General features: G+C 40.5%; 1 protein-coding gene across 3 annotated transcripts in view; it reads left to right on the top strand.

Moving 5' to 3' along the window:
- The window catches only part of LOC145777208 (cytochrome P450 2J4-like), a 47,576-nt gene extending 25,897 nt beyond the window's left edge, over positions 1 to 21,679 (top strand). For 2 of the 3 annotated variants that reach the window (XM_082588531.1, XM_082588530.1), the window contains 5 exons: positions 8,599 to 8,723; positions 18,474 to 18,592; positions 19,563 to 19,707; positions 20,210 to 20,370; positions 21,226 to 21,679. In XM_082588531.1, the coding sequence (XP_082444657.1) occupies positions 8,599 to 8,723; positions 18,474 to 18,592; positions 19,563 to 19,707; positions 20,210 to 20,370; positions 21,226 to 21,537 (862 nt within the window). In that variant the 3' untranslated portion in view covers positions 21,538 to 21,679. Of the gene's footprint in view, positions 1 to 8,598; positions 8,724 to 18,473; positions 18,593 to 19,562; positions 19,708 to 20,209; positions 20,371 to 21,214 lie in introns of all 3 variants that reach the window. The other variant, XM_082588532.1, reaches the window with a different exon arrangement.
- The last annotated feature ends 4,166 nt before the right edge of the window (positions 21,680 to 25,845 follow it).

Raw genomic sequence — 25,845 nt, 5'->3', positions numbered from 1 at the left:
CTAACTTTGTTAAGTTAAGACTCGTACTCTTCTGGAAACGCTTGATTAATCGAGCAGCTTGTTTTACGTCTTCTATCGACCTTTTCATCATCATCATTAAGTTCCTTCTTCTCGTCGAGGGTTGGAGGCAATGAGACGCCAAGTTTCTCTGTTGTGAGATTTTTTTACTGCAGTTTTGTAAATAAGTCCTGACCAGTCTTCAATATCATTAGTCCAAATTCTTGGTGGTCTGCCCCTATTTTGTTTACCGTTCATTTTTCCTTCTAGTAGTTGTCTTTGAATAGAATTATTGCGAATCATGTGGCCAAAATATTTCAATTTTCTTGATTTAATTGTTTGTAGAATTTCCATGTTGGTTTCCATCGACCTATTAGTGACTTAATAAATTCAATTAAGAATTAAACATTCTTAATTGCACAATACTGTCTACTTGTAATGTATAGTGATGTGTTATTTAATGTCATTTTCATGCAACAAAGCAATATGCAGTTAGGTATTTTGTTATGTAAGCTACAGCTACTAATCAAGGGATATGATATAAGCAGTATGAGTTATCTGCTTTTCCTTACAAGTTGAAACACCCAGAAACTTTGCAAACACACAGCTGTGTTGTTGTGAAGAATGAAATTGACATCTTGATTTCAATACAGGGGTCAAGTTTGGACAAGGTTAGTGGTAGACGGGTCTGCTACTATTCGGCTAGTCTGATTTGGCTAGTTCCCTATTCGGCTACAGTCCAATTCGGCTAGTCCGATTCGGCTAGTTCCCTATTCGGCATTTCGGCTACAGTCTTTTTCGACGGACGACCTGCGAACATATGCAAGCATTGAAATGGTCAACTTCAATGACAACTAAGACATGTAATGTCAAAACCCAGGTTTATTCTACAGTAAACTGCCACTTAGGTTTTAACTTCATCTTTTATGCCAAACGCTATTTGGCAACTGGGTTTTTTTTTTCGCTGATACTTTTCGGTCATTTGTCCGAAATGACTTAAAAAAATTCGGTCATTTTTTATTTATTTCGGTCATTTTTTCTGATGAAAATATTTCCTTTCAAGTAGCTGATACAAACCAAAATTTGCACTTCCTGACTAGCTACAACATAGGCGCCAACTTTTTATGCTGTATTGATACATAAAACAATAGATGAACTAGCGATCGGCAGCAGGACAACATTTTTTGAATGCAAACCGCAACAGCTTTGCGATAAATAATCACAAGAACGAGTAGGATGCTACAGTTCCACACCAGACAAAATCTGTCATTTTTACATTGATTTAACGTCTGCAGACGTTGAATCAATGTAAAAGTGACTGATTTTGCTACCTGCGACATAGCAAAAATCTACCATTTTGTGTCGATTCAATGTCATCAGATGTTGAATGCACCCAAAAACAACATAATTTGCTACGTGGACGGAGCGTGCGTTTAGCTTTATGCGCTTGCAAACAGACTCGATGTTGCTTTCGAAAGTCGAAACCTCCACAGTGAATTGTCGCGGCATTGAATCGCTCGCTGTGAAAATGAACTTGAAGTCTCGGGACGACGTAACCACCAACCAACACAACAAGGGCTGGTACAAACCACATTGCGCACACGGTGCACTGCATAATCAACGCAACAACGGACTAGCGCAAACTGCATGGCGCACACACGACCGTTGCCATAGAAACCTGATCAAAGGCGGGAATGTGCGCATCTTTTGTTTCATCTGCAACACGAAAACAGGTCAGTCATAAAGTTGAAAGCAGGTCATTCATAAGTTGCGATATTGTAGTGAAAAGGGAGCTATGTCAAGTCGAAAACTTAATCAAACGTCTCTCCGTAACTATTTTTCAAGGGCTGTTTACGGAAGTCAGCAACTTTTAAATTTATTCAGGGTGACGTGCTGTTGAATTGATGTAAACGTGAATGATTTTACTTTCAACAGGTACATTTTCAAGTGTATAATCAAGTTAGTATAATTGCATTCCATTTTCAAGACATTGTCATTCCATTTACAGTATACCTTTTACTTTTTAGTAAACCTTTTTGTCTCTTGTTTCATGGTAATAAATCTAATTCGTTGATAAACTTTATGTTGTGGTTAGCTTAAAGAGTCGCAGTCCATCAACCGCTAGCCTACGCAGACACATGGCATGTGTTTGCTTAACCGAAGTGGTCGAGTTTTGTTTATAATAATTAACGGTAGGTCGAACGTAGCAATAACTCCGAGTGTGGCAATAAAAGCAATCCTAGTGTGATGACATAATTATGTCATCCATCTGCGTGACATTTTTCTGAATTTACGTTGCTGCTGATGAAACACGCTTTCGCCCCCACGGCCAAAAAAATAGTTAGGCGCCTATGATGAGCTACAACATTAAGTTTCGCTGAGAAACGTTGTCGTGTTTTATCTAAGAAAACTTTCTTCAACGTTTTTCAGCGAAACTCAACCTTGCAACACCCGATTTAATTATATATTTTTCGGACATTTTGACCGAATTGACTATATTTTTTTCGGACATTTTGCTAAAAAATCGGTCAATGACCGATAAATGACCGAAAAAAAAACCCAGTTTGGCAACTGTCTTTTTTTCGTTGATACGTTTTCGCCGAGACTTTATCTCATTAACCTCTATTGTTAATCATGAAAAATGTTGTTTTGATGTAAAACACTTATTTTAAACCAGAGGTGACGAACCTGCGGACCGCGGGCCGCATGCGGCCCGTCAAAGAATTTTGTGCGGCCCGCAAAACAATTTGACAATCGCTCATGCATTGAAGACAAAAGACATTTCAAAGCTGTTTTATGCCTTCACTAGTACACCTTTCCTTTGCTAAAGATTTCATGAGTTGCTTCTAAAAGATTTCATGGTAAGTTACGATTAAAAAGTTGTGTGGCCCGATAACTCATGTGTAATTGACAAAGTGGCCCGCGACCGCAGAAAGGTTCGTCACCCCTGTTTTAAACGAACCCAGACAACAAAATTCGTCACGGATTTTGCCGTCTGGGAAGGCACTCAAAGGTAAACACTGAATAAAATGCAAGAGAAACGATATTGTGGAATAAAATACAAAATTCTCTAAATAAACAGAAGAATCGCACATACATCTCTCTGTTATCATTTTTAATGTAAAAATTCCTTTTGTGGTCCCTTGTCGGGAACAAATCCAAACTGTGCTGTTTTCCGATTGTAGTTTTGGTCTTAAGCTCATCATCATGATTCGGAGTAAGATCTTCGTTAGATGATTCACAAGGCTAATTGTTCTGTAGAGTGAGCATTCTGTTGCTCCGGTTTTCTTTGGTAAAGTTATGAATATGGAACGTACCATATCACTAGGGATGTTCCGGTGTCATAAATATGATTTAAGATCTCAGTGGTTAGGTCTAAACCCCACTCATCTAAAGCCTCGATAATTTCAACTATAAAAGAAACGATATTGTGGAATAAAATACAAAATTCTCTAAATAAACAGAAGGCGTCGTTGGATTTAGCATTTTGTAATAGTTGAGGATTCTAATATATTCTAAGTTTGCATGCAGACGGTGACGTAGGATACATGTCGATTTTATGTGAGCAAACATTTCAATTTAATAGTTCAAACATTTTGAGCTAAATTTCATTTCAATTTATTTTTCTTTGTCCGAATGCAGAAGAAATGATATTGAGGAATAAAATACAAAATACAATTCAAAACTGTAGCCGAATCGGACTAGCCGAAACTGGCCATTCCGGTGGTAGACAAGCGTAAATCATCACAAAGGTGGAAATTGCTTAGTTTTGATCTCAAGCGGTTCTTGTTTAAGTTTATAACCGAGAATGCCTTCTCACACAAATATGTTGAACTAAACAAGCTCAACATTTTATTTACAAACGTTTGCATTTCTGGATTGTTTTTGTCCAGTTGCTGGTATAAAGACACGAGAAAAAAATGTTGCTGTCGGCTTCACCGTCGCAGTGAAGCTCAATTAGCTACAGGTGAGCTGGAGCCTCATCAGGGTTCAAGCAGAAAGAAGTGAATGGCACTAAATTCCTTTTCGATTGCGACAAAACCTTGAAAACGGTCTTCAAATTAGCTGGCAAGGAAGTGAAGAAATAACGCTCTGCTGTTTCACTGCATCACTCATTGCTGATGTTTACTATTCAGGACAATGATAGTTGATTTCGCCATTATGATAGTGATTCTAACTTTTCTAGCCCGCTTTTCTTTTGTCTACATTAATTTAAAAAATACAAGTTGAATTGGTACGATTTCTGTGTGTCTGCCAAACAAATTACACAGTGTGCAACAACAGCTGCGGGCCATACAAAAACGTATCGGGGGCCAGATTTAGCCCACGGGCCGGACTGGGCTCTCATAACCTAAAGGAGAACTCGCTGGTTTGAGGAGTTTGCTAAATCTTTATTTGAGAAATAGATTTGAAATTCTACTTTAGTTTAATAAATTACTGGTTTTAAGTTTCTGGGCAGCCGATTGTAGCATCGAATAGACAGCGATAGACACGTGTTTCGCCCATGAGACTGGGCTTATCAGTATCGCACCGTAGTGTTGAACTGTTTTATTCGCATCAGTGCCTCACGGTACAAAAGATTGACACGGTGAGAGAGTACAAACAAACATAGCCAGGTCGAAGATGATGAACTGTTTTATTTCGATCAACGACGCACGAGTACAAAATAATTGACACGGCGAGAAGAACACAATAAACATAGCCAGGTCAGAGACTTTAAAGAACCGGCCTGCCACGCCCCGTGGAGGCGGGGAGCGGCGTGATTATGGGGTGGCGATGCACCCGGAAGGGAAGTCCACCAGCTTAGGTCGCGGGGGCCAGGCTGGGGAGTCGAGGTACCTGTGGAAGGAAAGTGTGGATCGAGAATTTTGTGCGACTCGTCCGCAAAAGTTAGAATGGCGGAACGGGCCAGGGAGACGGGCTTTGCTTTCTGCAAACGCAAAAAGGTCAGCTCACGACGGGCCGGGCGACAGAAGTTTTATAAAGCCAGGCAGCGCCCACGTCTCCATCACGTGACCGTAACACAGGTACGTTTAACTCCTATACCCGGTCTGCCCGCAGGCAGACCGGATAAACTTTGGGGTCTCCCACGAGGAAGAGATGCTTAGCTACAAGGACGATTTGAATACTCGTGGGAGACGAAAATTATATAAAATCTGGAGCAAAGGCTCAATTAATTGGTGTAAAAAAAAAAGATGGTAAGTGGAAATATTTACCAGGAAATATTGTATGCTTTACCTACCGAAAAAGTGTTGACGTTGAACCAACGAGCACGGATGTGCACTGGCCAGACGTTGAGGCAGGTTCGCCCAGATGGGTCGGGGGGACTAGCGATCGAAGCGTAGATATGACTAGGCTACGTTACCAGGAAAAATATAGAATAATGGGATGAAACTTTGGAGGTTGCATTGAGTTGATCAGGAAATCATGTTTATCGATGAGTTAAAAGCAACGCGAGGTTGATCCGAGCGGGAAAGAGCAGCGTATCGGGAGAAGGTAGTGTGTGATAGTCTAAAATATTGAAATATGAAAATACAGATCCAGTGTTGTTAATGATATTACGTCATTGATAGATGATATGAGTCCATTCACGATATGCAATATATATATTCATATATTGCTATTTTATTTTATTGATGATGATTGTATTCTTCATTGAGCTGCAGCATGCTGATGAAACAACAATTGTTTACAGGTAAATTGATAATGAAACAATGGATTTAACATACTATGACGTCACACAATTACTGGCGGGTTTTGAGGTTTGCTGTCTTGCGCGCTCGGATGCTTACTGCAGAGCTTCTGTTGTTGGGGAATTGAGCTTCTGATCGCTGGAATCGTCTTTTCTATGACGTAGCCCCTCCACGAGTGAGCCCGGCGTTCCAAGCTTTCCAGACACGGAGGGAACCTTCGATTGAGAGGGAGGCCACTTTTCTAGCCACCTCTGCTACCCCACGAGCAGGAACACCCAAGGCCGCCAAAGCCCGAGAGCTCAACGGAGCATAGCTCCCGAGGGAGCCTACGACGAACGGAAGTGACAGGACGTCCCTGCAAGGGCGCTTCCTGTCTTCCAATATGTTTACACATAACTCGCCGTACTTGTCGTGTTTCCTGTCGGCGGCTTTTTGAAGGGAATCCGCGCCGTAATCGAACGGGCAAGTGACGTCACATACAACCGTGACACCGTCAGGGCGTTGCAGGACAATGTCAGGGCGCAGATCAGCACCGCCCGTTTCCACGTGTTGTGGAACCGTACTATCTATGGTAAGCAATGGTTGCCATTCGGCAGGTACATGCTTCACGATCTCCCACAATACTGAATTGTGTCGTTCCGTGACAACAGGCATCACGGTAGGGCAGTGGTTCAATATATGAGGGAGAGTCTCTTCCGCTTTCCCACACGCGCGACATATGGCAGGTTTATATGGGTGGCCATGGCTTGGTTTTGATTTCAAGGAAAGTAGGTTTAGGCGGGCTTTATAAGCAAATGCACGGTTCGCGTGATCCAGGAGCTCCGGTCGCCGAGTCCAAGAGTTCGAAAATCCGGACAGACAGTGGGCACTGACAGTCTTGCCTTGGTCAGGTTTGGATTCCCACTGTCTCCTCCACCACAAGTCATTGTGTTGGTGGAGGGTCGGAACCACTTTTTTTCTTAGGGGAGGGGTGATTTTGGAGCTCCCCGCGGTCAACTCGAGACCGCCATCCGGGCGTGCGGACCAACGTACATTTAGACGACGGGTAGCCGCCGGGACGCGGCCCCACAAGCTTTCGCCTGTTGGGCACGGTCGAGAACGGGCACCTTCAGGAGGGGGGTCCTTATTCAAGTAACTGGGTAGCTGGCACGGGGTAGGATCTGGAGTGCCGAACCTCAGACTGGCACAACGCCTAAGCTGCCCGAAAGCGATGGCAGAGACACGGTCGTCAGGAGACGTCAGCATCTTGAAGGCCTGGGCTATCGAAAGCGTGTCGCTTTCGCGACACAGATTCAACACACCAAAGCCCCCCAATGCAGGCTTACAGTAAAAGAAAGCACTGCACGCCCACCTGGGAAGACGCCACGCCACCTTCAAACACTGCAATACCAGTCGATCGAGCTTCAGAAGCTCATACTGTCTGAAGCGCCGCACTCGCAGATGGTATGACGCGGACGGAAGAATGATAGAATTAAGTGCCAGAAGTTTCTGGCTTGGAGTAAGGAAAGATTTCATTAAAGAGGAAATGTGTTTCTCCAGGGTGGAGATGAAAGGTTGGGTAAGGGACGCATCCGAGGCGTAACCGGTTCGAGCGCCAAGATATTTGTACGTTTCGCCTTTGGGGATGACTCGGATTTCCTCCCCGGCTAGGGAGAAAAGTTCCGGGTCGACCCGCAGACGGGACGCCGACGCTTTCCTATAGGATAAGGTGCCACACTTGCGTGGGTTGAACCGTAGCCCGGACCAGGAAGAGAAGGGATCAGTAGTAGATAAGAGGGAGATCATCTGCTCGCGATCGGAAGAAACGAGACAGATGTCGTCCGCATATGCCATACAACGTACTTTGATGTCTTCTTTAGCAGGAAGGTTGTAGCCGCAATCCGTTTTGTCACGGACGCCCCTGAGGAGCACCTCGATGACCAAATTGAATAGCAGCCCAGACAACGGGCAGCCCTGACGGACTCCCCGCCCCACAGGGATACGGTCGGTTTCACCATTGCCACAGCGGACGGTGCAGGTGTTGTCGACGTATATGTCGGAGATGCACTCAATAAGGTCTGTGGGGGCGTCGAAATGACGCAGGACCTCGGCTATGCATTCGTGCCGGACACTGCCAAAGGCGTTTCGACCGGCTTGCCACTTGGGTAATCGACCGCCGCTTTACCAGTCAGTTTAACTCTTATCTTTGTGGAAAGAAAAGAGCCAACAAAACCAGCAGGTTACTGGTTTTAGTTATTTAGTGGTGATTCGTATGTAGTATCTTCACGCCATTGGATATTCATAGCTATTTCGTGTACATACCTATTTAGTTAGCGGTTATCATCGCTAGTTAATGATGTTAGGTTAGTTAACGATTGATGCATACTGTATGCTACATCCATGTCTTATCCTTTTTGTCGCTTTCAATCTTACGCCCGGTGGTTGAGGATTTAGATTAAGTGGATGGGAAAGCAAGGAAGCCAATCTTTCATGTCTACCTTCAAGCATGCTTTTCAGTGTCCTGCCCAAGACACAATCGTCTGTTTTCGATATATAAATGTTGCATCGTCATCTTTCGAGGTTTGTGCAGAGGTTCTACACAGCCGACATATCCACCATTGACATCATGGTAGACTTCGGCTGCATAGCCGAGTGGTGAGAGCCCTGGAACGGCAATCGAAAGGGCGCCGGTTCGACACTGCTCAAGAGCATGTGGCTGTGTCTTTGGCAGGACACTTAAAGGTATGCCTGAAGGTGGGCACGAAGATTGGCTTCCATGCCTTCCCGTCCACTTAATCTAAATCTTCAACCACCATGTGTAAGCCTGGATATGACAAACAAAAAACAAAAAAAGCATGGTAGACGCCAGGCCATTTTCATTTGCAATGGGTTTACATTCCAACCAACTTCTCATTGTCTCCACTTTCAGGTTCGGCCAGAGCGATGATGCAATGAAGCTGGTCACCATCAACTTGTTTTCCTCCGCCAAGTACATCCCCCCTTTCAAAAGTGCATGCAAAAGAGCAAAGCATAATATGGAAGAGCTTTTGAAAGGTAATACCTCAACAGCTGTTATCAATGATATATCAGATGCACTCAGCGAGGTTGAATTATTTAGAGACCACAACGCACGCACACAACATACCTGTCTGGAATCGTGCAACTAAAATTATTCAGTCTCATGTGCAAAGGTCAAAGGACCAGCACGAGAAGCCACAGCACAGACTGGTTCAACTGTATTGGCGGTAGTGAGCATAGCTCCATGTTTTGAAGTGGTGATGAACCGAGCATTCTTTGGGCCGTGGAGTCGCTTCAATTTTTGTCCATCTTGCGGGGAGTTATTCGCCGTTATATGCCGACGTAGAAATGAGCCTCATGACTGCATTGAAACAAACGAGCGCCACTTGTCTTAGTATTGTATACTTGCAAGTTTTAATATGAAATAAACAGAATTCATTGGCGAGACGCAGTTCGGTTTCATGCCCGGACGAGGCACTACCGACGCCACCTTCATTAATTATCTGACAGCTGCAGGATAAATTTCTTGGTGCAGACAAGAAACTCCACTTTGCCTTTATCGACCTAGAGAATGCTTTTGACTGGGTTCTAAGAGAGATTCTCTGGTGGTCCATGAGGAAGCTCGGAGTAAACGAGTGGATGGTTGGACTTATTCATAGTATGTATAGGCGAACTAAGTGCAAAGTACGAGTAGGAGACAATCACAGTGACGACTTAGAAGTCAAAGTCGGTCTACATTCGGGGTCTGTCCCCTGCCCTGTACTATTCTTTATAGTTCTCGAGGCACTGCCATGTAAAAGGACTTCGCGGATTGTCCTTGAGAACTTAAATTTCACCTCTGAATGCCTTGACGAGCTGGTGGAAAGGTTGAAGATAGGGAAGGACAGCTTGGGCTAAAGGTCAACATGGCCAAGATCATGATCAGCAGAAAGGAGTTGCACCGACTGAAAGACTCAGGATGTTACTCTCGTGCTGTGTGTAGGGCTGGCGTGGGCACTGAGCACAGATTCCATCCAGTGCAACACTTGCCTCCTCTGGGTTTACAAAACGTGCGTTGGACTAATTGGAGGACTGAAACTCAACTTAGCCTTCAAGTGTAAACATGTGCAGGGGAAGCTCGGCCCATAGAGGGTAGTAGAACCATCACTGACATCCAAATAGATGACGAAAGTTAATGCGAAATGATTGCTCTTACTTAGGTGACATGCTCAGTGGAGGTACCGATCTCAGCGTCACCACTAGAGCAAAGACAGCCCGGGCTAAATTTAAACTACCGCCCAAACTAACCGACAAAGATATCTTCCTTCTCAGTAAAGGTAGGGTCTACAACAGCTGTGTCAGGAATGTGATGTTGTTTGCAAGCGAATGCTGGGCTGTGACAGAAGAGGTACTTGATAGAATCAAACGAAATGACCACACAATGATGCGATGGATCTGCTACATCAAACCACACGAAATCCAGTGCACTAGCTCAGACACACTACTTCAGGGTTCCCACGCAGTCGGGAAAGTAGGGAAAAAGTAGGGAATTTGAAAACCCGTTTTCCAGACCGGGAAAAGGTCGGGAATTACGTGAAACCTCCTCATGGTATTGAAAAAGTATGGAAAACCTTGATGACTAAATTGTAGATAAAAAATCATGCGATATGGACTGGATTAAACCGGATACCGTACAATACCGTCCTTGTCAGCTGGGTCAGCTGTTAAAATAAATCACTACTGCACCAAGCGGTTTTCTGAGTTTGTGTTTGGGTTCTATGGTCAATCCATCCAGTATGGTTTTACTGATTTAATTGATCACAATTACAGAAGTTCCTGCCGTTGTTCAGACGTGGAGTGCTGGTAAGCTAGGCCTAGGTTAATAGCTGATGTTCAGTGACTATGTGGTCAGATGGTAGGAGAACTAACCCAACTACGTGTAGGCTAGTTCAGGTCTTCCCAAACATTTTTGCTCGGGACCCCTTTTAATCTCCTAAAATTTTCCGCGACCCTTTACAGTTAAAAGGATAAACAATGCAAAATAAACGTTTTTAATAGGATTTATTGAAAGGCTTAATTTAAACGAAAACTAACAACAAGTTATCTGTAATCGAAGCCTACTACTTGTAGCCTGCTGGAAACAAAATCAAAAAGTAAACACATTTGTTCAGTATGATGGACTGATGGGTGCGACTGTTCTCTGCTACAAAGCAAGCCTGGTCTTGGCCTGATGTTTGTCAATGCTGGTTTCAAGGCAGTTTCAATGTAACTTACGCTGGAACGGTATTTTATCAACGTTGAAAACACTGACACACACATAGCCTACATGGAGATTAACGGCAGGAGTGCGGTTACTGCTGAGCCATATAACGGTGAATATTCCGCTCTAACGTTCGGCTAAGCCAAAAAGTGTGAAACTTTTTTCCAGAAAATCAAGCCACAACTTAGAATCAAAAGATAGATCTGCAAATTTTTCCAGGGATTTTAAAAAAGAGGTGTTCGGTAGTTTGTTTTTGCATAGGCCTACACGTAGACCTATAGCCTACATATTACATAACCATTTATCTGGACTTGGGAATCCGCTGTTAAAAATAATAATTTTGGCGCTTAAAGGGATACTATACTAAAGGAAAAACCTGACTTGGCGATTTTCCACGTTCTTTCTGTTTAACATGCTAGGAAGGTGGGGTTAGTTGAGTCATGTTTCAGATTTTTCCTTATATTTTTTTACCTATTGTAGATACACCTATGAAACTCTAAGGGTCGAATGCACCAACAGTGATTAACTTAAACAATGATTAAAGTTAATCATTCATTAACTAAACAGTGATTAAAGTTAATTCGTTGTTGGTATGCACCAACAAAATTTTGTGCATGATTAGCTAATCAATGATTTAATCAGACTGTTGATGGTTTTTGCTGAGTCATAACTCTAGCAATGAGTAATACTCATTGAGTATTTGTTTGGGGTTCAGTACAGTTCAGTGGTAGAAAAAGGTACCTACATCCTACATACATTATTTGTTCATAGCAATGGCAAAAAGCGTTATATTTGCTGATAAATTATTTGGTAGAAACAAAAGCTGGACCGGTATTCACAAATTTGCTCGAAATGATATCTGCTGTAATATGTACTGAGCCAGGTAGCCTACTAAGCAGCCCTTTTGTCAGGTGCCAATGAAACACCTTTTTAAAGTGCTCCCTGGTTTTAACTACTGAAGTTGGGGTGCCGTAACTTTCACTACATTGCAGAAGCAGCCTGAAATCAGCTGAATTTAGCAGATGCAGTTAGGCTACAAGGTTGTTCATCAGAAATTTGAAAGTGAATCTTTGAGACAATTTCACTTAGAACAGTGTTTCCTAACCTGGGATGGGAGAGGTGTTATGACAGTCTAATATCAAGAAACCATTTCTCATGCTTTTTAAGAAGTTTTGAAAGGGCATTTCAAGGGTTAGTGACGGTTGTGCAAGGTCGCTTTGCTTTTCAAAGCTTTGGGGGCCTGGATTTTTGCTTGGTACCGGGCCCGAAATGTTCTCTCAATGGCCCTGATAGAAACCGTTGCATTTTAAAAGAGGTTTATCTTGTTTTTGACCATTTTGTGCTCGAAATACTCAGAATGAACTAAATTTAATGTAATTTTTTTAAAATTCTCTGAGGAAGGCCTTCACCTGTTACTGGGGTTGCCTAAGTCAACACACTGGAGGGGGTCTATCTATATGGATTGACTCCTTGCTGTTTAAACTCCTGGCAATGCCACTACAAGACTACAGGGTGCTAAACTGTCCAGACCAGTTTACAGTACGGTACTGCTCAGGCTTTGTTAAAAACAACATGTTTTATTTTACACCCATTGCGACAACATACAGTACACTGCAATTACACATGCAACACAACAGATGACTGGAAGCAGCGAAGGAACCATACAGTTATCGAGCAGACGCTCTTACCAGTCAGGCGGCTAGATGTTAAGGTGGAGGTAATGGAATGCATTTCATCAAGACACAACTGCCAACTAGAAATTTATTTTCATAAACATTGGGCTAATATAAATTTTTCTGAAATGATTTGACTACGTTATTTTACTGTTTTGTATTTCAGTGTAGAACAAATATTTCAACATTTTTTCTTGACTGTTAAATTTATATAATTCATTTATAAAATGTCAAAACAACGTTCGCAAAAGTTTTCTCCACACGAAAAAGATCTGTTTCTCACTTGCATTGCAACATATCGCAATATTATTGAATGCAAGAAGACTGATGGTGTGACTATACACAACAAAAATGATGACTGGCGGGGACTCACCAAAGATTTTAATGGTGCCTCAACCTTGGCAGTTAAAGAAGAGGGTACGCTTTGATGGTTGTGGACAAACATGAAGGCCCAAGCAAAAAAAGGGTCTCTTTGGCCCGCCAAGAACGCTTCACCACTGGCGGTGGTCCACCCCAAAAGAGTAATGACACCGAAAAAGAAAATTTGAATTAGCTGAACAACTGATACAGGCACAAATCGAGCAATGTAAAAAATAACAAATTTGAGCTTTGCTACTCTGTTTAAGTATTTATGTGATAACTAGGGCGATTTTTTGTAACCAAAGTTAATTTTTTATAGTTGTACCAATTAACAAAAGAAATGTATAACCAAAATTTCATGGTTGTGGGGGGTCAATGTTTAAGATGTTATAAAGTTACCAAAAGTCACTTTTTGTGTTTTTAGATTACTTTTCATTTGTTAGGTCACTTTATTTTGCATACTTTTTTGCCTAATTCCCCTATTTGTATATCTTTTATTGCTACTGGAGAGATGAATTTACATTTTATGTACAGTAATGCCAAGACTTTTAATATATCTTCTACTATGGTATGAATTTTAGGTATGCACGAGCCCATGCTTGTTTGTATCACTTGTATTACCGAAAACTCGTTAATAAATTTTTGTGATCAAACAAATTGTGTTAACTATATTTAACCAATTGTTTTCCCTGCAACAGCTAACTTGTATAAAGTGTTCGATTGACAGAAACTTCTTCCCAGAGAATGTAAAATATTACATTGTGTAATTTGAATGTGTAATTCTGATTTGAGTTCAAATTGAAACTAATTTAGATGCTTTTTTATGTGGAATTGTTGCCATTTCTTTCGCTTTCTTGTTTTCGTTGAATAAAGTTACTTTTTGGTGACTTTTTCGCAAAATTGAAGTCATTTTGGTTACAAAAAATCGCCCTAGTGATAACATTTTGTATATGTACAATTGAATGGTTGTAACTTTTCGCTGTTCGTAATTGTTATTCATACAGAACAATTTAGAAATAAACACACCAGGTAGCTGTAGCCATGGTTTCATAACTTCATTAAAACAGACAGAAAAAACTACTACCTTGCCAGCAAATCAACCACTATTTACATTGATTCAACGTCTGTAAACGTTGAATCAATGTAAAAAAAATGATTTGCTGGCTGTGTATTTACTCACAGATCCGTCATCAGGTGTACAATGAAAGAAAACAGCAACCGGCTCATTTACAGCACTGGGTGAAAATCAATCAATTACGTTAAAAATATTACTTTAGTTTAAAAATATTGACAACCCATGTCCTCCTGGTGACAAGATTGGTGTATGAGTTCCAAGACCGGATTACTTTAGAAGTATTGAGTGATAAGTTGCTGTCTCATTGCGTTTCCACCAACTGTGGGCATGGGTTGCTGTTGGCTCTTTATGCTGGAGTTGGCGTGAGATAAAGATTCTTCAAAATCCACCACGGCGAACAGCAAAATTATGCAAACAAGCAGTTGCGACTATAATGGGAAGGGTGTTATCCAGTTTAGTTCGGAGAGGAATTCGCAAGCACCGAAACCTTTGCTTCCAAACTTCGCTTTGTGAGGTCTTCAGCATCAAGTTCAGCAGAATCCACTACATTCACTGCATCAACCATGTTGTTATTACTATTTTGTATCTAATTGTACACACTGGTACACATGAATTCCATACATGTAATAAAAATACAAAGTGATAGGTGTGCATGGTCACTGTGATTAGGTAAACATTGATGACAAGCAAAAGGGTTAGAGATGGACAATGTAGTATGAGTATCAAGTATGTACGGTATGTTGTACAACAACTCCTACCATAAAAATAGTTCTATATATATATATATGTCATGAAATGCTAAAATATAAACAGTCACATATATAAATATATATATGTTCAAACAGCTTGTCAAACAATTTTTAATAGGCCTGGGACAATGTATTTTAGGACATCCCTAGAAAGGGGTCTAAAATAGTATGTATATCTATGTTATACAACAACTCCTACCATAGAAATAGTTCTATATAACATATCATTGAATGCTAAAATATGGACAGCCACATGCATATAATATATCAAATATAGTTACTACGGTATCATACATACTCCCTAAAACCTCTACAGCCTGTTTCATCCTAAAAGAAGGATCAGCAGAAGGTCCTTATTCGAAAACAGCTTGTTAAACAATTTTTTATATGCCTGGGACAGTGTATTACAGGTATAAAGCCACACCAAGCCATTAGTAATAGAGCATATGCTACAATCAGGGGTGCCGGTAAGCTACTGCACATATTGCAATACGTATAACAATTTCTGCTATTCGCTTTTAGCCTAATTATATTCTTTTATTTTTGCCTCAAAATAATATTCACGGCACAAAATTCTGCAACACAGTAGTCAGTAGTTTACATCATTATAACAAAGCATGATGCCCTTTTTTCATAATCCTGCACCCCCCAGTCGAAAATTGTTCCGGCACCCCTGGCTACAATAGCCAAATTTTGGTAAGCAACCCATAACCTCAGCTCAATCAGTTGCTGTCCATGAAAAGTGAAGAACCTTTACAATTACATTTTGGTCATTCTAATCCTATCACACATCACACCTTCCATACCGTAGTTCAAAAGGTGCAGCCTGATGTTGCAATTACCAAGAACTAATACAATACCAGTACTAGAAACCTTTGCTGGAAAGTTAATCAAGCTTTAAACCTACTCTAGAGCTGTATTAACTCTGTTACTTAACTTCTTAGTTAATCACAGTTTAATCATGGTTTAAATAGCCCTTGGTGTTGGTGCATACCAAAGTCTCACTTAATTGTAGTTTAATTTAAGATTAAGTTAAATACAGTTTAATCACTGTTGGTGCATTCGACCCTAAGTGAAACAAAGGTAATGAAGTATGCTTGCTACTTCCCGTTTATCAAAATGCTATCTCATGTTTAATTGCCATTTTTGTTACCTCAAACATAGAGCACGGTTTGACTCAACCAACCCCGCAGGCAGGGTTAGTTGAGTCAGTGGGTGGGGTTAGTTGAGGCGCAATGGCATTCATGAGGTGCATAACTTTTTGGGTCTATATTGGGCACCGCTCCCATCTGGCACCTCTGATCTATACCATGAATGAACGTTTATTGTATTCAGGAGTGTGGAATAACCTACTTTGTACTGTGGGCCACAGAATTTATTAACAATACCAGGCGGGCCACATGACCCCAAATTCGCCCGTTTTCACAGTGTTTCCCTGAAAAAAGAGTCTTCACTGCAACCAGACCCAAATTTTCCTCAGTTATTTTACCCGACTTTATGTCGTTTCTCTAAGAAAATAAAAATAGGTCTTTACCGCAACCAGGCCCTAATTTCTCTCGATTTCGCCCTACTTCATGCCATTTCTCTAAAAAAAGTCTTCATACCGCCTAGACCCAACTTTCACACATTCTATCGAAATTAGTGACGTGAAATCTAATATTTTTAATGCTTTTCCCGCTGGCCACATTGTATTGCTTCGCGAACCAAATTTGGCAAAATTGGAAGTATTTCCATTGGAGACATATAAGTGGTCTCTGAACTAGCTGAATTCCGAACAGAAGTTACGCTGGAACAATCTTGATGTGCAGCACTAATGTTGGGTGTTTCGAAGGTTGCGGACAACTGATCCATGTGTTCATTGATTTCTGAAGCACAGTTTTCAGCTTGAATCCCAACACGTAACTCTAAAGGTTGGTTGGTCATTTCTGATGGAGCAAAATCTATGTCAGTGAAAATGTCTCTGTACACAGGATACATCCCTGTTCTCAAAACCGGCAGCAATATTTTTGTGGGAAAAAGCATTTTCATAGGCTTGGTTTGTAATGCCAGCCACATCATATATAGCCTACTACAAGCCTTCCCAGGATTATTTATTTGCCAGGAACTCAATGCTCTGTTGTAGTAGGCCTTAAACGGGCCATACACAGCCCTGTCCAAAGGCTGTAATTAATGAGATGTGTGAGGGTGTAAAACTAAACAGAAAAGTAGGCCTAATGGATAATTTTAATCAAATAATAGCTCATTTTGTCCAAGTAACTGATTTAATAATGCACGTTTAGCAATTTAAATTTAGAAGTAAGATTTCAGCAGCCTGCAACTTGAGGTAGGGTTAGTTGAGTCACTGCCTCAACTAACCCTGCAGCTATTGACTCAACCAAACCCAAACCTTCCTCATGACAATTATTGAACATATTATTTATACGTAAAGCTTTATCGGTCTTACACAAATGTACTGTGCTTAAGATAGCTATAAACTACATGAAACTTTGACGCTATCTTCGCTTACGCCTAGCATAGCTTCAGCATCCCAATCAACTTTGAGCTGAAAATATTTACTTTTTAGTCCAAAAAATGGCATTTTGCTGACTGTATAACCTGTATAACTTGCACGGCTGCTAAAGCAAGATGGACGCAGTTACCCATAATGCTTATTGTTTCTAGCAATTAATCTTCACAAAGTCATGCTTGGTTAGTCAGAAAACAATGGTGACTCAACTAACCCACTGACTCAACTAACCCCACCTTCCCCAACCATAAAACGATTTTCAATAAAATTTTGCGTGCTTTTGTCAGAGCTTTCAAAACGGAAATATTAAAAAGCGGAAATGTTCTTTGCAATTATTGTTTAATCGTTGTAAAATTCGTAGTCACTGAAAGTTGCTTAATGTTAATTTACTAAGCAGAGAGAAGTAAATTCCAAGTATAGGCCTATTACGCTTAATGCGCTCAACAAACAATCGTGCGATTGGGCAAACGTCAAACCAGCTACCTTGTAATCTTCAAGTGTTTGCTAAGCAACAAGATTGGCTGCAACTCTGCGTTCGAAAACAATAGTAATTTCTTTACAAGATGTTTTTCTTTATTCGCTTATTGATGCACAAGAATCGGCATCGGCAAAAATTTTGTAATCGGCCCATCCCTACTTTAAATGATTTTGTGATTCAGTGTTTAAATGTTTTGGTGATTCAGTGTTCAGTAGCTTTTTACTTATTTCATTTTTGCTAGTGGTGCGAATTTTAATTGTTTTAGTTTGGCTTATGGCAGGTTGTCCCGTCCATGAAGCTTTGAATTGTAATTTCAGTATAAATGTGACAGTTTATCCCGACTGGTTTCAGTTTGGGTCTTTTGAAAAAAACAAAACAGTTTTTTGTTCAAACAGGAATCTTTTGACATTATTATGTTTTCATACTGATTCGGATGTAATAGAGTTCGGATATAGGCTACAAGTTTAAACCTATGCTATGCATGATCGTGTTTAGAAATAATACAGCACAGAAATTTTCATTGATTTAACACTGTTAATGCGCAATTTAGATCGAAATTAGTAAGACGTACAACAGGAGGAAGAAGAATACCTAGGAGGAGACTTGATATATTTTCGTCGTTGGAAAATGAACTCCATAGTTTGCTCACAAGACCGTGGATGCCATCCTCCGCCACACAATTTATGTTATTTACAATTATTTTCAGGTTTTGTGGATTCAATGATCACGGAACACAAAGCCAACTTTGACCCTGATAATCTGAAGGACTACATTGATGTGTTTCTCTACGAGCAAGAGTTTGGAGAATACAAAGAGGATTTTAATGTACGTTAACGTTTAATTTAAAACCACCACCAATTAATGGAAATCACTACCATACATGGTAATGGCGCCAGCTTTTATAACAAACAACATCTTAGTCGCTTGCCTGTCGTTAGGTAATAGTTACTTAGTTGGCGTTGTTGGTAGGTCTGGTCGAGACAAAAACATATTTTTAAGCATATATATAAATTGTCACGCAATGTAATCCCACCATGGAATAATAGCATATCGTCTGGTATCAATGACATTAGACACTTCTTTTTCAGCTTGTTTTTTCATTTTCATAACTTTGCGTCAAAAACAAATTGGTTATCAAAATTGTAGTTTGTGGGTGCCGTTCAGATTTTCATGCACCCCATGGCACGGATGCCAGTGTGTATGTACTGTACAGTATAATAAGCGTAACTTTAAATCTTACACTTTTGGCAGAAATAACAATTTTTTGTTGTTATCGTATCTCAAAAATTTGATGTGATAGAATAAATTTAAGTCAGATTCGGATTCAGCACCTAAAACATTACCGATACCCTAAATCAGTTTTCTAAGTTCATACCGCAAAAGTTGTGTTGACCAGTGGTATTGATTGTGCTTACATAACAAGTGACATCCCAGGGCTCGCCAGTATTTTAATGTAACAAACCAAGCAATGAAACCGAATGTTTTCGGCTACCAACGCCCTGTTAGAATATCTAACTATGCATCGAAAGTTACAATTCGAAAACTACTTGTGTAGTTGTGATTTGACCGCTGCTTGCATCGCTGAAGATCATAGAACACGACTGACAGAAGTTTCATTGCAGGACGTAGAAATATACCACTTGAAGGATAACAAATAAGCAAAACGCGTTGTAGTAACACAGCCGTAAATCAACCCGAGCGAGAGGAACCGCAGGCGTATAGCTGCTTGCCTAGTGAAGAATTAATAGCGGATTCAGAGTTAACAAACCTTAAACCTGCTGCCAACTGTTTACAGGACGAGCAGCTTCGGAATTGCGTGCTTCAGCTTGTGTCGGCCGGCGCCGATCCTCTTTCTTCTGCGATATCCTGGGCTATTCTATGTTGGCTTCATTATCCAGAGTGTCATCGATCAGTACAAGAAGAAGTCGATGCTGTGTTAGGTATAAACGTTGTTGTTCATAGCCTTTATTCATCAGATACCAAGGAATTGATTAGTCCTGTAATTGATTCGTCGACTACCGCAATGGATTCTTTTGCTTCATTGAGGAGCAAGCCTGAGTCGACAAAGAACATCACACTGATACATCAGTGCTGTTTCCATGACGAGAGAATTGCTATCTTGTAGTAGTTCATTATCAGTTGGCAGCTACTCGCTGCTTTGCGGCTGCTGCACTTCTTCACTTTGCTTGCTCTACTTTTTTCTCGACCTTTCCTATGTTTGACATATATTGCTTTTCGTTTTGATGGCCGGAAGTCATAACAGACTGAACTGAGCTTTGCTTCACCTTACTTCACAGAATTCTCATAAACCAACCATTGAAGAGAAATTGCATCACGGTGACGTTATTTGATCGCCACTGCACTAGTGGTGGCTACCGCTAGATTGCGGAATGCGGAACATAAAACTATAAACCTGCTCATTTTGTTCTCGAATACCTCCAGGAAAAGACAAGAACCCGTCCATGTCCATGAGATCCTCCATGCCGAAGACGTGCTCCTTTCTCCATGAAGTGATGCGGTTCCGATCTCCAGTCAACATCATGTTCCGTGAGGCCGTGAAGCCTGCATCAGCGATGGGGTACTCCATACCAGCCGGATCCACGGTTTGTTGTACTCAGATGTACTGTGTTGTGTTAAAGAAAATGAAGATACAGCCGTACAGTGGACGCCTGATAACATCACACTTAAACGTGTCGCTTTATATTGAGCAAAATATTTTCAGAAACATCTTGTTGTGTATGTTATTGATGCCAACTCGTGCATCAAGCGCTGCAGTCTCTTCTAAATTGTCAGAATGTTTATATTAAAATAACATTTTGATTAAAACGACTGACGTGATCACCAGCATGGCGCCTCATAGTTTCAGGCAATATAATGGGTGGGCTACACGGCCTCCTGCCGGCGTGGAATGATGGTTTAGTCTCGTAACGTGGTACCAATGTTGTACCATCCCGTGATCGGACCCTTATGGGCGATAATGACAGGATTGTTTCGACTTCATTGCACGTGAACTACCCGATGTGAAGATTTCGTCCAACGAAGATCAAGTTTTAAATGTTGTCGACGTTTCACGGTTTAACCATAGACAAATAAAACCTTACAACCAAACGGCATTTATAAACTAAAAAATTACAAACGTTTTCGGCCACACTCGTGTTAGCCCTTGTCAAGTAACGAACTGAAAAGGTTACTTGAAAAGGGCTAACACGAGTATGGCCGAAAACGTTTGTAGTTTTTAGTTTATTTTCATGTAACGTTAAATGCCGTCTGGTTTAAGGTTTTATTTGTCTATGGTTAAAAAAAAATCACCTCTCTACCAAAATTGTTTCCCGGCTTTATCACGAACTTTTGTCGCAATGGTTCAGCAAAAGATGTAAAGTGAAAGTAAAAACCAACAACGGCTTTGTCCAGCGATTCCCTACGTCACTTCCTGTTTAATGTTAGTAGATGTGTTTCAGATCTTAGCCAATCTGTGGGGAGTTCACAACGATCCTCGAGTGTGGGGCGATCCGGAGATATTCCGTCCCCAACGTCACATCAATCTAAGCGGAGATTTTGTTCCGTCGCGTCACGTGATTCCGTTTTGCGTCGGTTATCGGCGTTGCCTGGGTGAACAAATTGCCAAGGTGGAACAGTTCATCACCTTCACTAAGTTGTTGCAGAACTTTGACATAAAATCTTGCACAGAGAAACTTCCCGAGATCAACATAAGTCACAATAATCTTGTCCACTGCCCAGTTCCTTTTAAAGTTAAATTCGTTCCCCGATGAGGTTTCGTGTAAACTCACCAGAATTAAAAGTGTTACAAGAATTGTTGATTATCATTATCATAGCAGTATCACGTATCGGATGCCTATTCTATTTTTTACTTGATTGTGTTCTATAATAAATTTTCATATCAGGGTTATGCAACTCTAGTTGTGCTTTATAAAGGAATTCCTAGCAGAATGTTTCAAATGTGGGTGGAATATTTAGGGCTTTAGGCTACAAATTTTTTTTACCTGATTGAAAGCTCTCCAATTAACTTCAAATACAAGTAGGCTGAACACTTCCCAAATATTTCGTGCTTCGTAACATGAAACACTCCAGAGGTGTGTAACCATTAGGAGGCACTTGATTATGTGTCCCCCTCTAATCCAAAAAAAAATGTAATTTTTTTACGTTTTTACAAAATTAAGCTTCAACAATTGGAAATTTCACTCTGTCAATGTCGGTAACCGGCCCTTTGGTTGGTTTTGGTTTTAAATCTTTATCCTTGGACGTTGGACTGACAAAGCCTTGATATGTTATTTCTGGTAGTTTCGCATACTTGTAGAGGCTCCAGGCCCTTCTTCAAAATTTTCTACAAGTATGCAAAACTACTAGGAATAACCTATCAAGGCTTTGTCAGTCCGAAGATAAAGAAAACCAAACCATTTATAAAGTTGTTTGTCCGTAATCTAAGGGACCGTTCAAATATTACGTAACGCTATCGAGGGGGAGGGGGGTTTATGAAAAACATTACGTTAGCGTCACATCGGGGGGAGGGGGTTCAAGCAAAACGTAACGCTTACGAGTACGGTAGTTTATTTGTGCTGGCTGGTATCGTCGTTTGGATACTAAGTTAAGCTGAAATCATATCCAACAGCACCTATTCAGCACTAACAAAATCTCTATAAAGTATCAACTACGGTACGGTTCTGTAATTCCCGTAATTCCATACAGGTTCTAAGTGTTCAAAACCTCGCATTGCGAAAGTGCAAGGCAGCCTTCTTACACCACAAAGCTTGCTTTGATGTGAGCGAACAACATTAAGGTTGCCAGATGGCTTTTTTTAGGCCAAATTCCAAAAATCTGGCCTTTTTAAATTGCAGTTGGCGTAAAAAAATTGATGCAAATAAAGCCAGAAAATCTGGCCTTATTTGGCCCTTTTTATGGCTGCAAATTTTGACCGGTTTAGAAAGCATTATTTTAAGGACATTGCAAATAAAAGTATCACTTATCATCACTTAAAGCAGTGGTTTTCAACCTTTTTGGTGGAACGGAACCCAATGAAACATTCCAAAAGCTCGAGGAACCCCTGTTGAATAATTTAATTACCTGATGCAAAAAACACCATTTGATTAATTAAATTAAAATACTCATGTCAGATTTATTTATGTACAATAAAAATACAAACTGTAAAAAACCTAATAGCCTACTGGCAAAACAAAATGATCTCTAACAGGTTCACGGCATATTGACCCACCGGTGTACAAACAAACTGTCTGAAAGAACTCCTTGAAGCGAAGAAAACATGTCGACAAAATTTGGCGGGAAAGTTAAAGGTTATCGCACCACAAGAAAACAACGAAAATTCAGGATCGCAGAGAACGTGTTAAAGTGTAGAAAATTTATTAATAGTGGCAAACCTGATCAATACTTGATTATACCAGTAGAACTCGGTTAATCCGGATTCGATTTGACCTGCGATTCCATCCGGATTAACCGATGACGATTCTATCAAGACTTGTTCATTTGTACTTCCAGTTTTATCCAGATTAGGCGAAGATCCGGATTAACCGAGTTCTACTTGTATTTAAACAATATGCATGTGCGTATACGCCACAAATTCTACGCCGCAATCTTGCGGCGTAGACTTTTTGTTTACGCTAACGCTTGCGGCAACATTTTTTTGGATAGTTTGCGCTTGAGGCTACGCCGTAAAGTTTTCGCGGTTTTTTAGCGCATAGCGTCAACGCATATTTTTTAATGTATTTTTTTTTGCTACAACACGCCAATACCTTCCAGCGCTGCAGTTGAAAGAATGTTTTTAATGGGCAAAGACACATTGGAACCAAAACACAGCCAAATGTCAAATGAACACTTTCAGATGCTTGTGTTTCTTTGTGGAAATTCAAAATAAAACTTGTTTGTTTCGAGTGGTTTATACCGTGTGAATGTTTGGCACCTAGCAAACAAAATGAGTTTACGCTAGTGTATGCGCTACCGCTGACGCCGCCAACTTTTTTTACAAGTTACGTTGACGCATACAGCGTATGGTTTTTCGAACGTTTGCGTGTACGCTGACAGTGTCAATATTTTTTGTATGCGCGTACATCACTGCATATAATAAGATAATAGACTCTCGGATTTGAATGTACACTTGCGGAACCCCTAGACTTACTGGAGGAACCTTACGGTTCCGCGGAACCCTGGTTGAAAACCACTGACTTAAAGCCTGAACTATATCCGTTTTAATTACTAAGTAGAGACATAGAGAGTAGAAAATGTGTTATCTGTGGACAGGGTGGTTCTATTGAGTTGAACCGTGTGGGCTACTAAACGTTTTCAGTAGGTAGCCTACATAACGTTTTAATTCCAAAAAAAGAATGTAGCTAAAATTTCATGTCTCAAACGTAAGCTTTAGGCGCATACAAACCAAGATATTTTATCAGCACGTGTTTCCACGTCATAATTTTGATATAAACTGGCAAAACAGGCTTTGTAATGGAAAAGCGTCACGTGGGAGAGGGGGGGGTTGACAAAAACGGTACGTTGGCGTCACATGGGGGAGGGGGGTCAATAATTCGGAAAAACAGCGTTACGTAATATTTGAACGCTCCCTAATCGGTATTCTTTTCCATAATCCTTGCTGACTTCTTAACCGGCTGCTTTGAGCCTTGCTTGTTTGCTGAGGGTTTGTTTATTGCTGAAGTACGTTCATCAGCTAATGGTAGCCTATATGCCAGGGTTACTCAACTAATGTTAAGAAAGGTCAAGTTGAATGTTTTTATCGGTCCGGTGAACAAGTTATTTCACACGCAACCAAGAAAGTTAAACTATCAATGCTACTAAATCATTTTTTAAAGGTAAAATGTATCTCAACTTGGATTTTTCACAGAGAGTTGGGTGGTTTGTTGGGCGAAGCTCCCCAGTTACTGGGATAATTACAGAAAAATAACTTCCTCCCACTAGAAATCTGTTTTTAAAAGGGGCTCTAAAACGTAGCAATGAGTTTATGTTACCATAAGCCCGAGGTCCACCATCAACACCCAGAAGATCCGGATTTGGACCGCGGTCCGCCAGTTGAGTAGCCTTGTATACTAGCCTACATCATGGGTACGAATTCGGACAACACTTAAATGGTCAGTGCTGCAATGGACTTGTCATATAAGATATACCCGTATACCCGATATAACATTTTTTCCCGTTCGTTAACGTGCTGGTAGGTTTATATTGATTTTTGTAGTTAGTATCTTTTTCGTCCCGGACGCGTTAATGACGAAAAATAAAATGATTGATTGATTTTTTTAAGATGACATGTTAAAGATCTACAATTCTTTTATGTATGAGTGTGGGGTCAAAATAGTAAAAAATTTTATGCACAAAGTTAAGGTCCTAGACTTGATTTTTTGGCTATTTCACACTTGTACTGCTTTTATTAGAAGAACAATTGAATATTGTTGTTTTTTTGAAAACCTATTATCATTTTAACCTTCTAGTTTCTCAATCTAGTTATCATATTGTGTTGTACATATAACTGTGTTACTTTCGTTGTTTGTTATGTAAATTTTCGTTATTCTCATTACTTTTCTTACACTTTTGTATTATTACTGTAGGAGAAAATTTAGGGCGTTCGAGTAATTCTAGGTGAAGTGGTGTAATTTGGGGATTGAAATTGACGGTGTAGTTAGCAAACTGGAGTCTTGGCAACACTGTCTGATCAACAAGCGAGGCTATACTGGTAGGTAGCCACTTTAACAAGTAAAAATTCTGCCACTAAAATTGACTAGAATGACACCGCCAACCAATCATAAGCTACGTTTTCCGTGACGTGAAAAAAGGGCGAAAGGAAGATGATACAAAGCAAATTAAGTGATGGATTTTCTGTCAGCTGGTTGGCTTAGGGGTTAGGGCTAGAAAGTAGTTATTTCATTGACGCGGGTTCGATTCCCACCATTGCTGTTACTGTTTTTTCTTCTGTAAATACCAAATAAAGTTCAAACAAGCATGATTGGTTGGCGGTTGCATTGTAATCATTCGCAGTGGCAGAATTTCTACTTGTTAAAGTGGCTACCATAGTGGTACTGGTAGTGTGTGAGTCGTGGAAAATCAAT

This window comes from Aplidium turbinatum, chromosome 9 (assembly GCF_918807975.1).
Source record: "Aplidium turbinatum chromosome 9, kaAplTurb1.1, whole genome shotgun sequence".
NCBI classification, from domain to species: Eukaryota; Metazoa; Chordata; class Ascidiacea; order Aplousobranchia; family Polyclinidae; genus Aplidium; species Aplidium turbinatum.
This window is presented reverse-complemented; position numbering and strand designations above follow the sequence as displayed.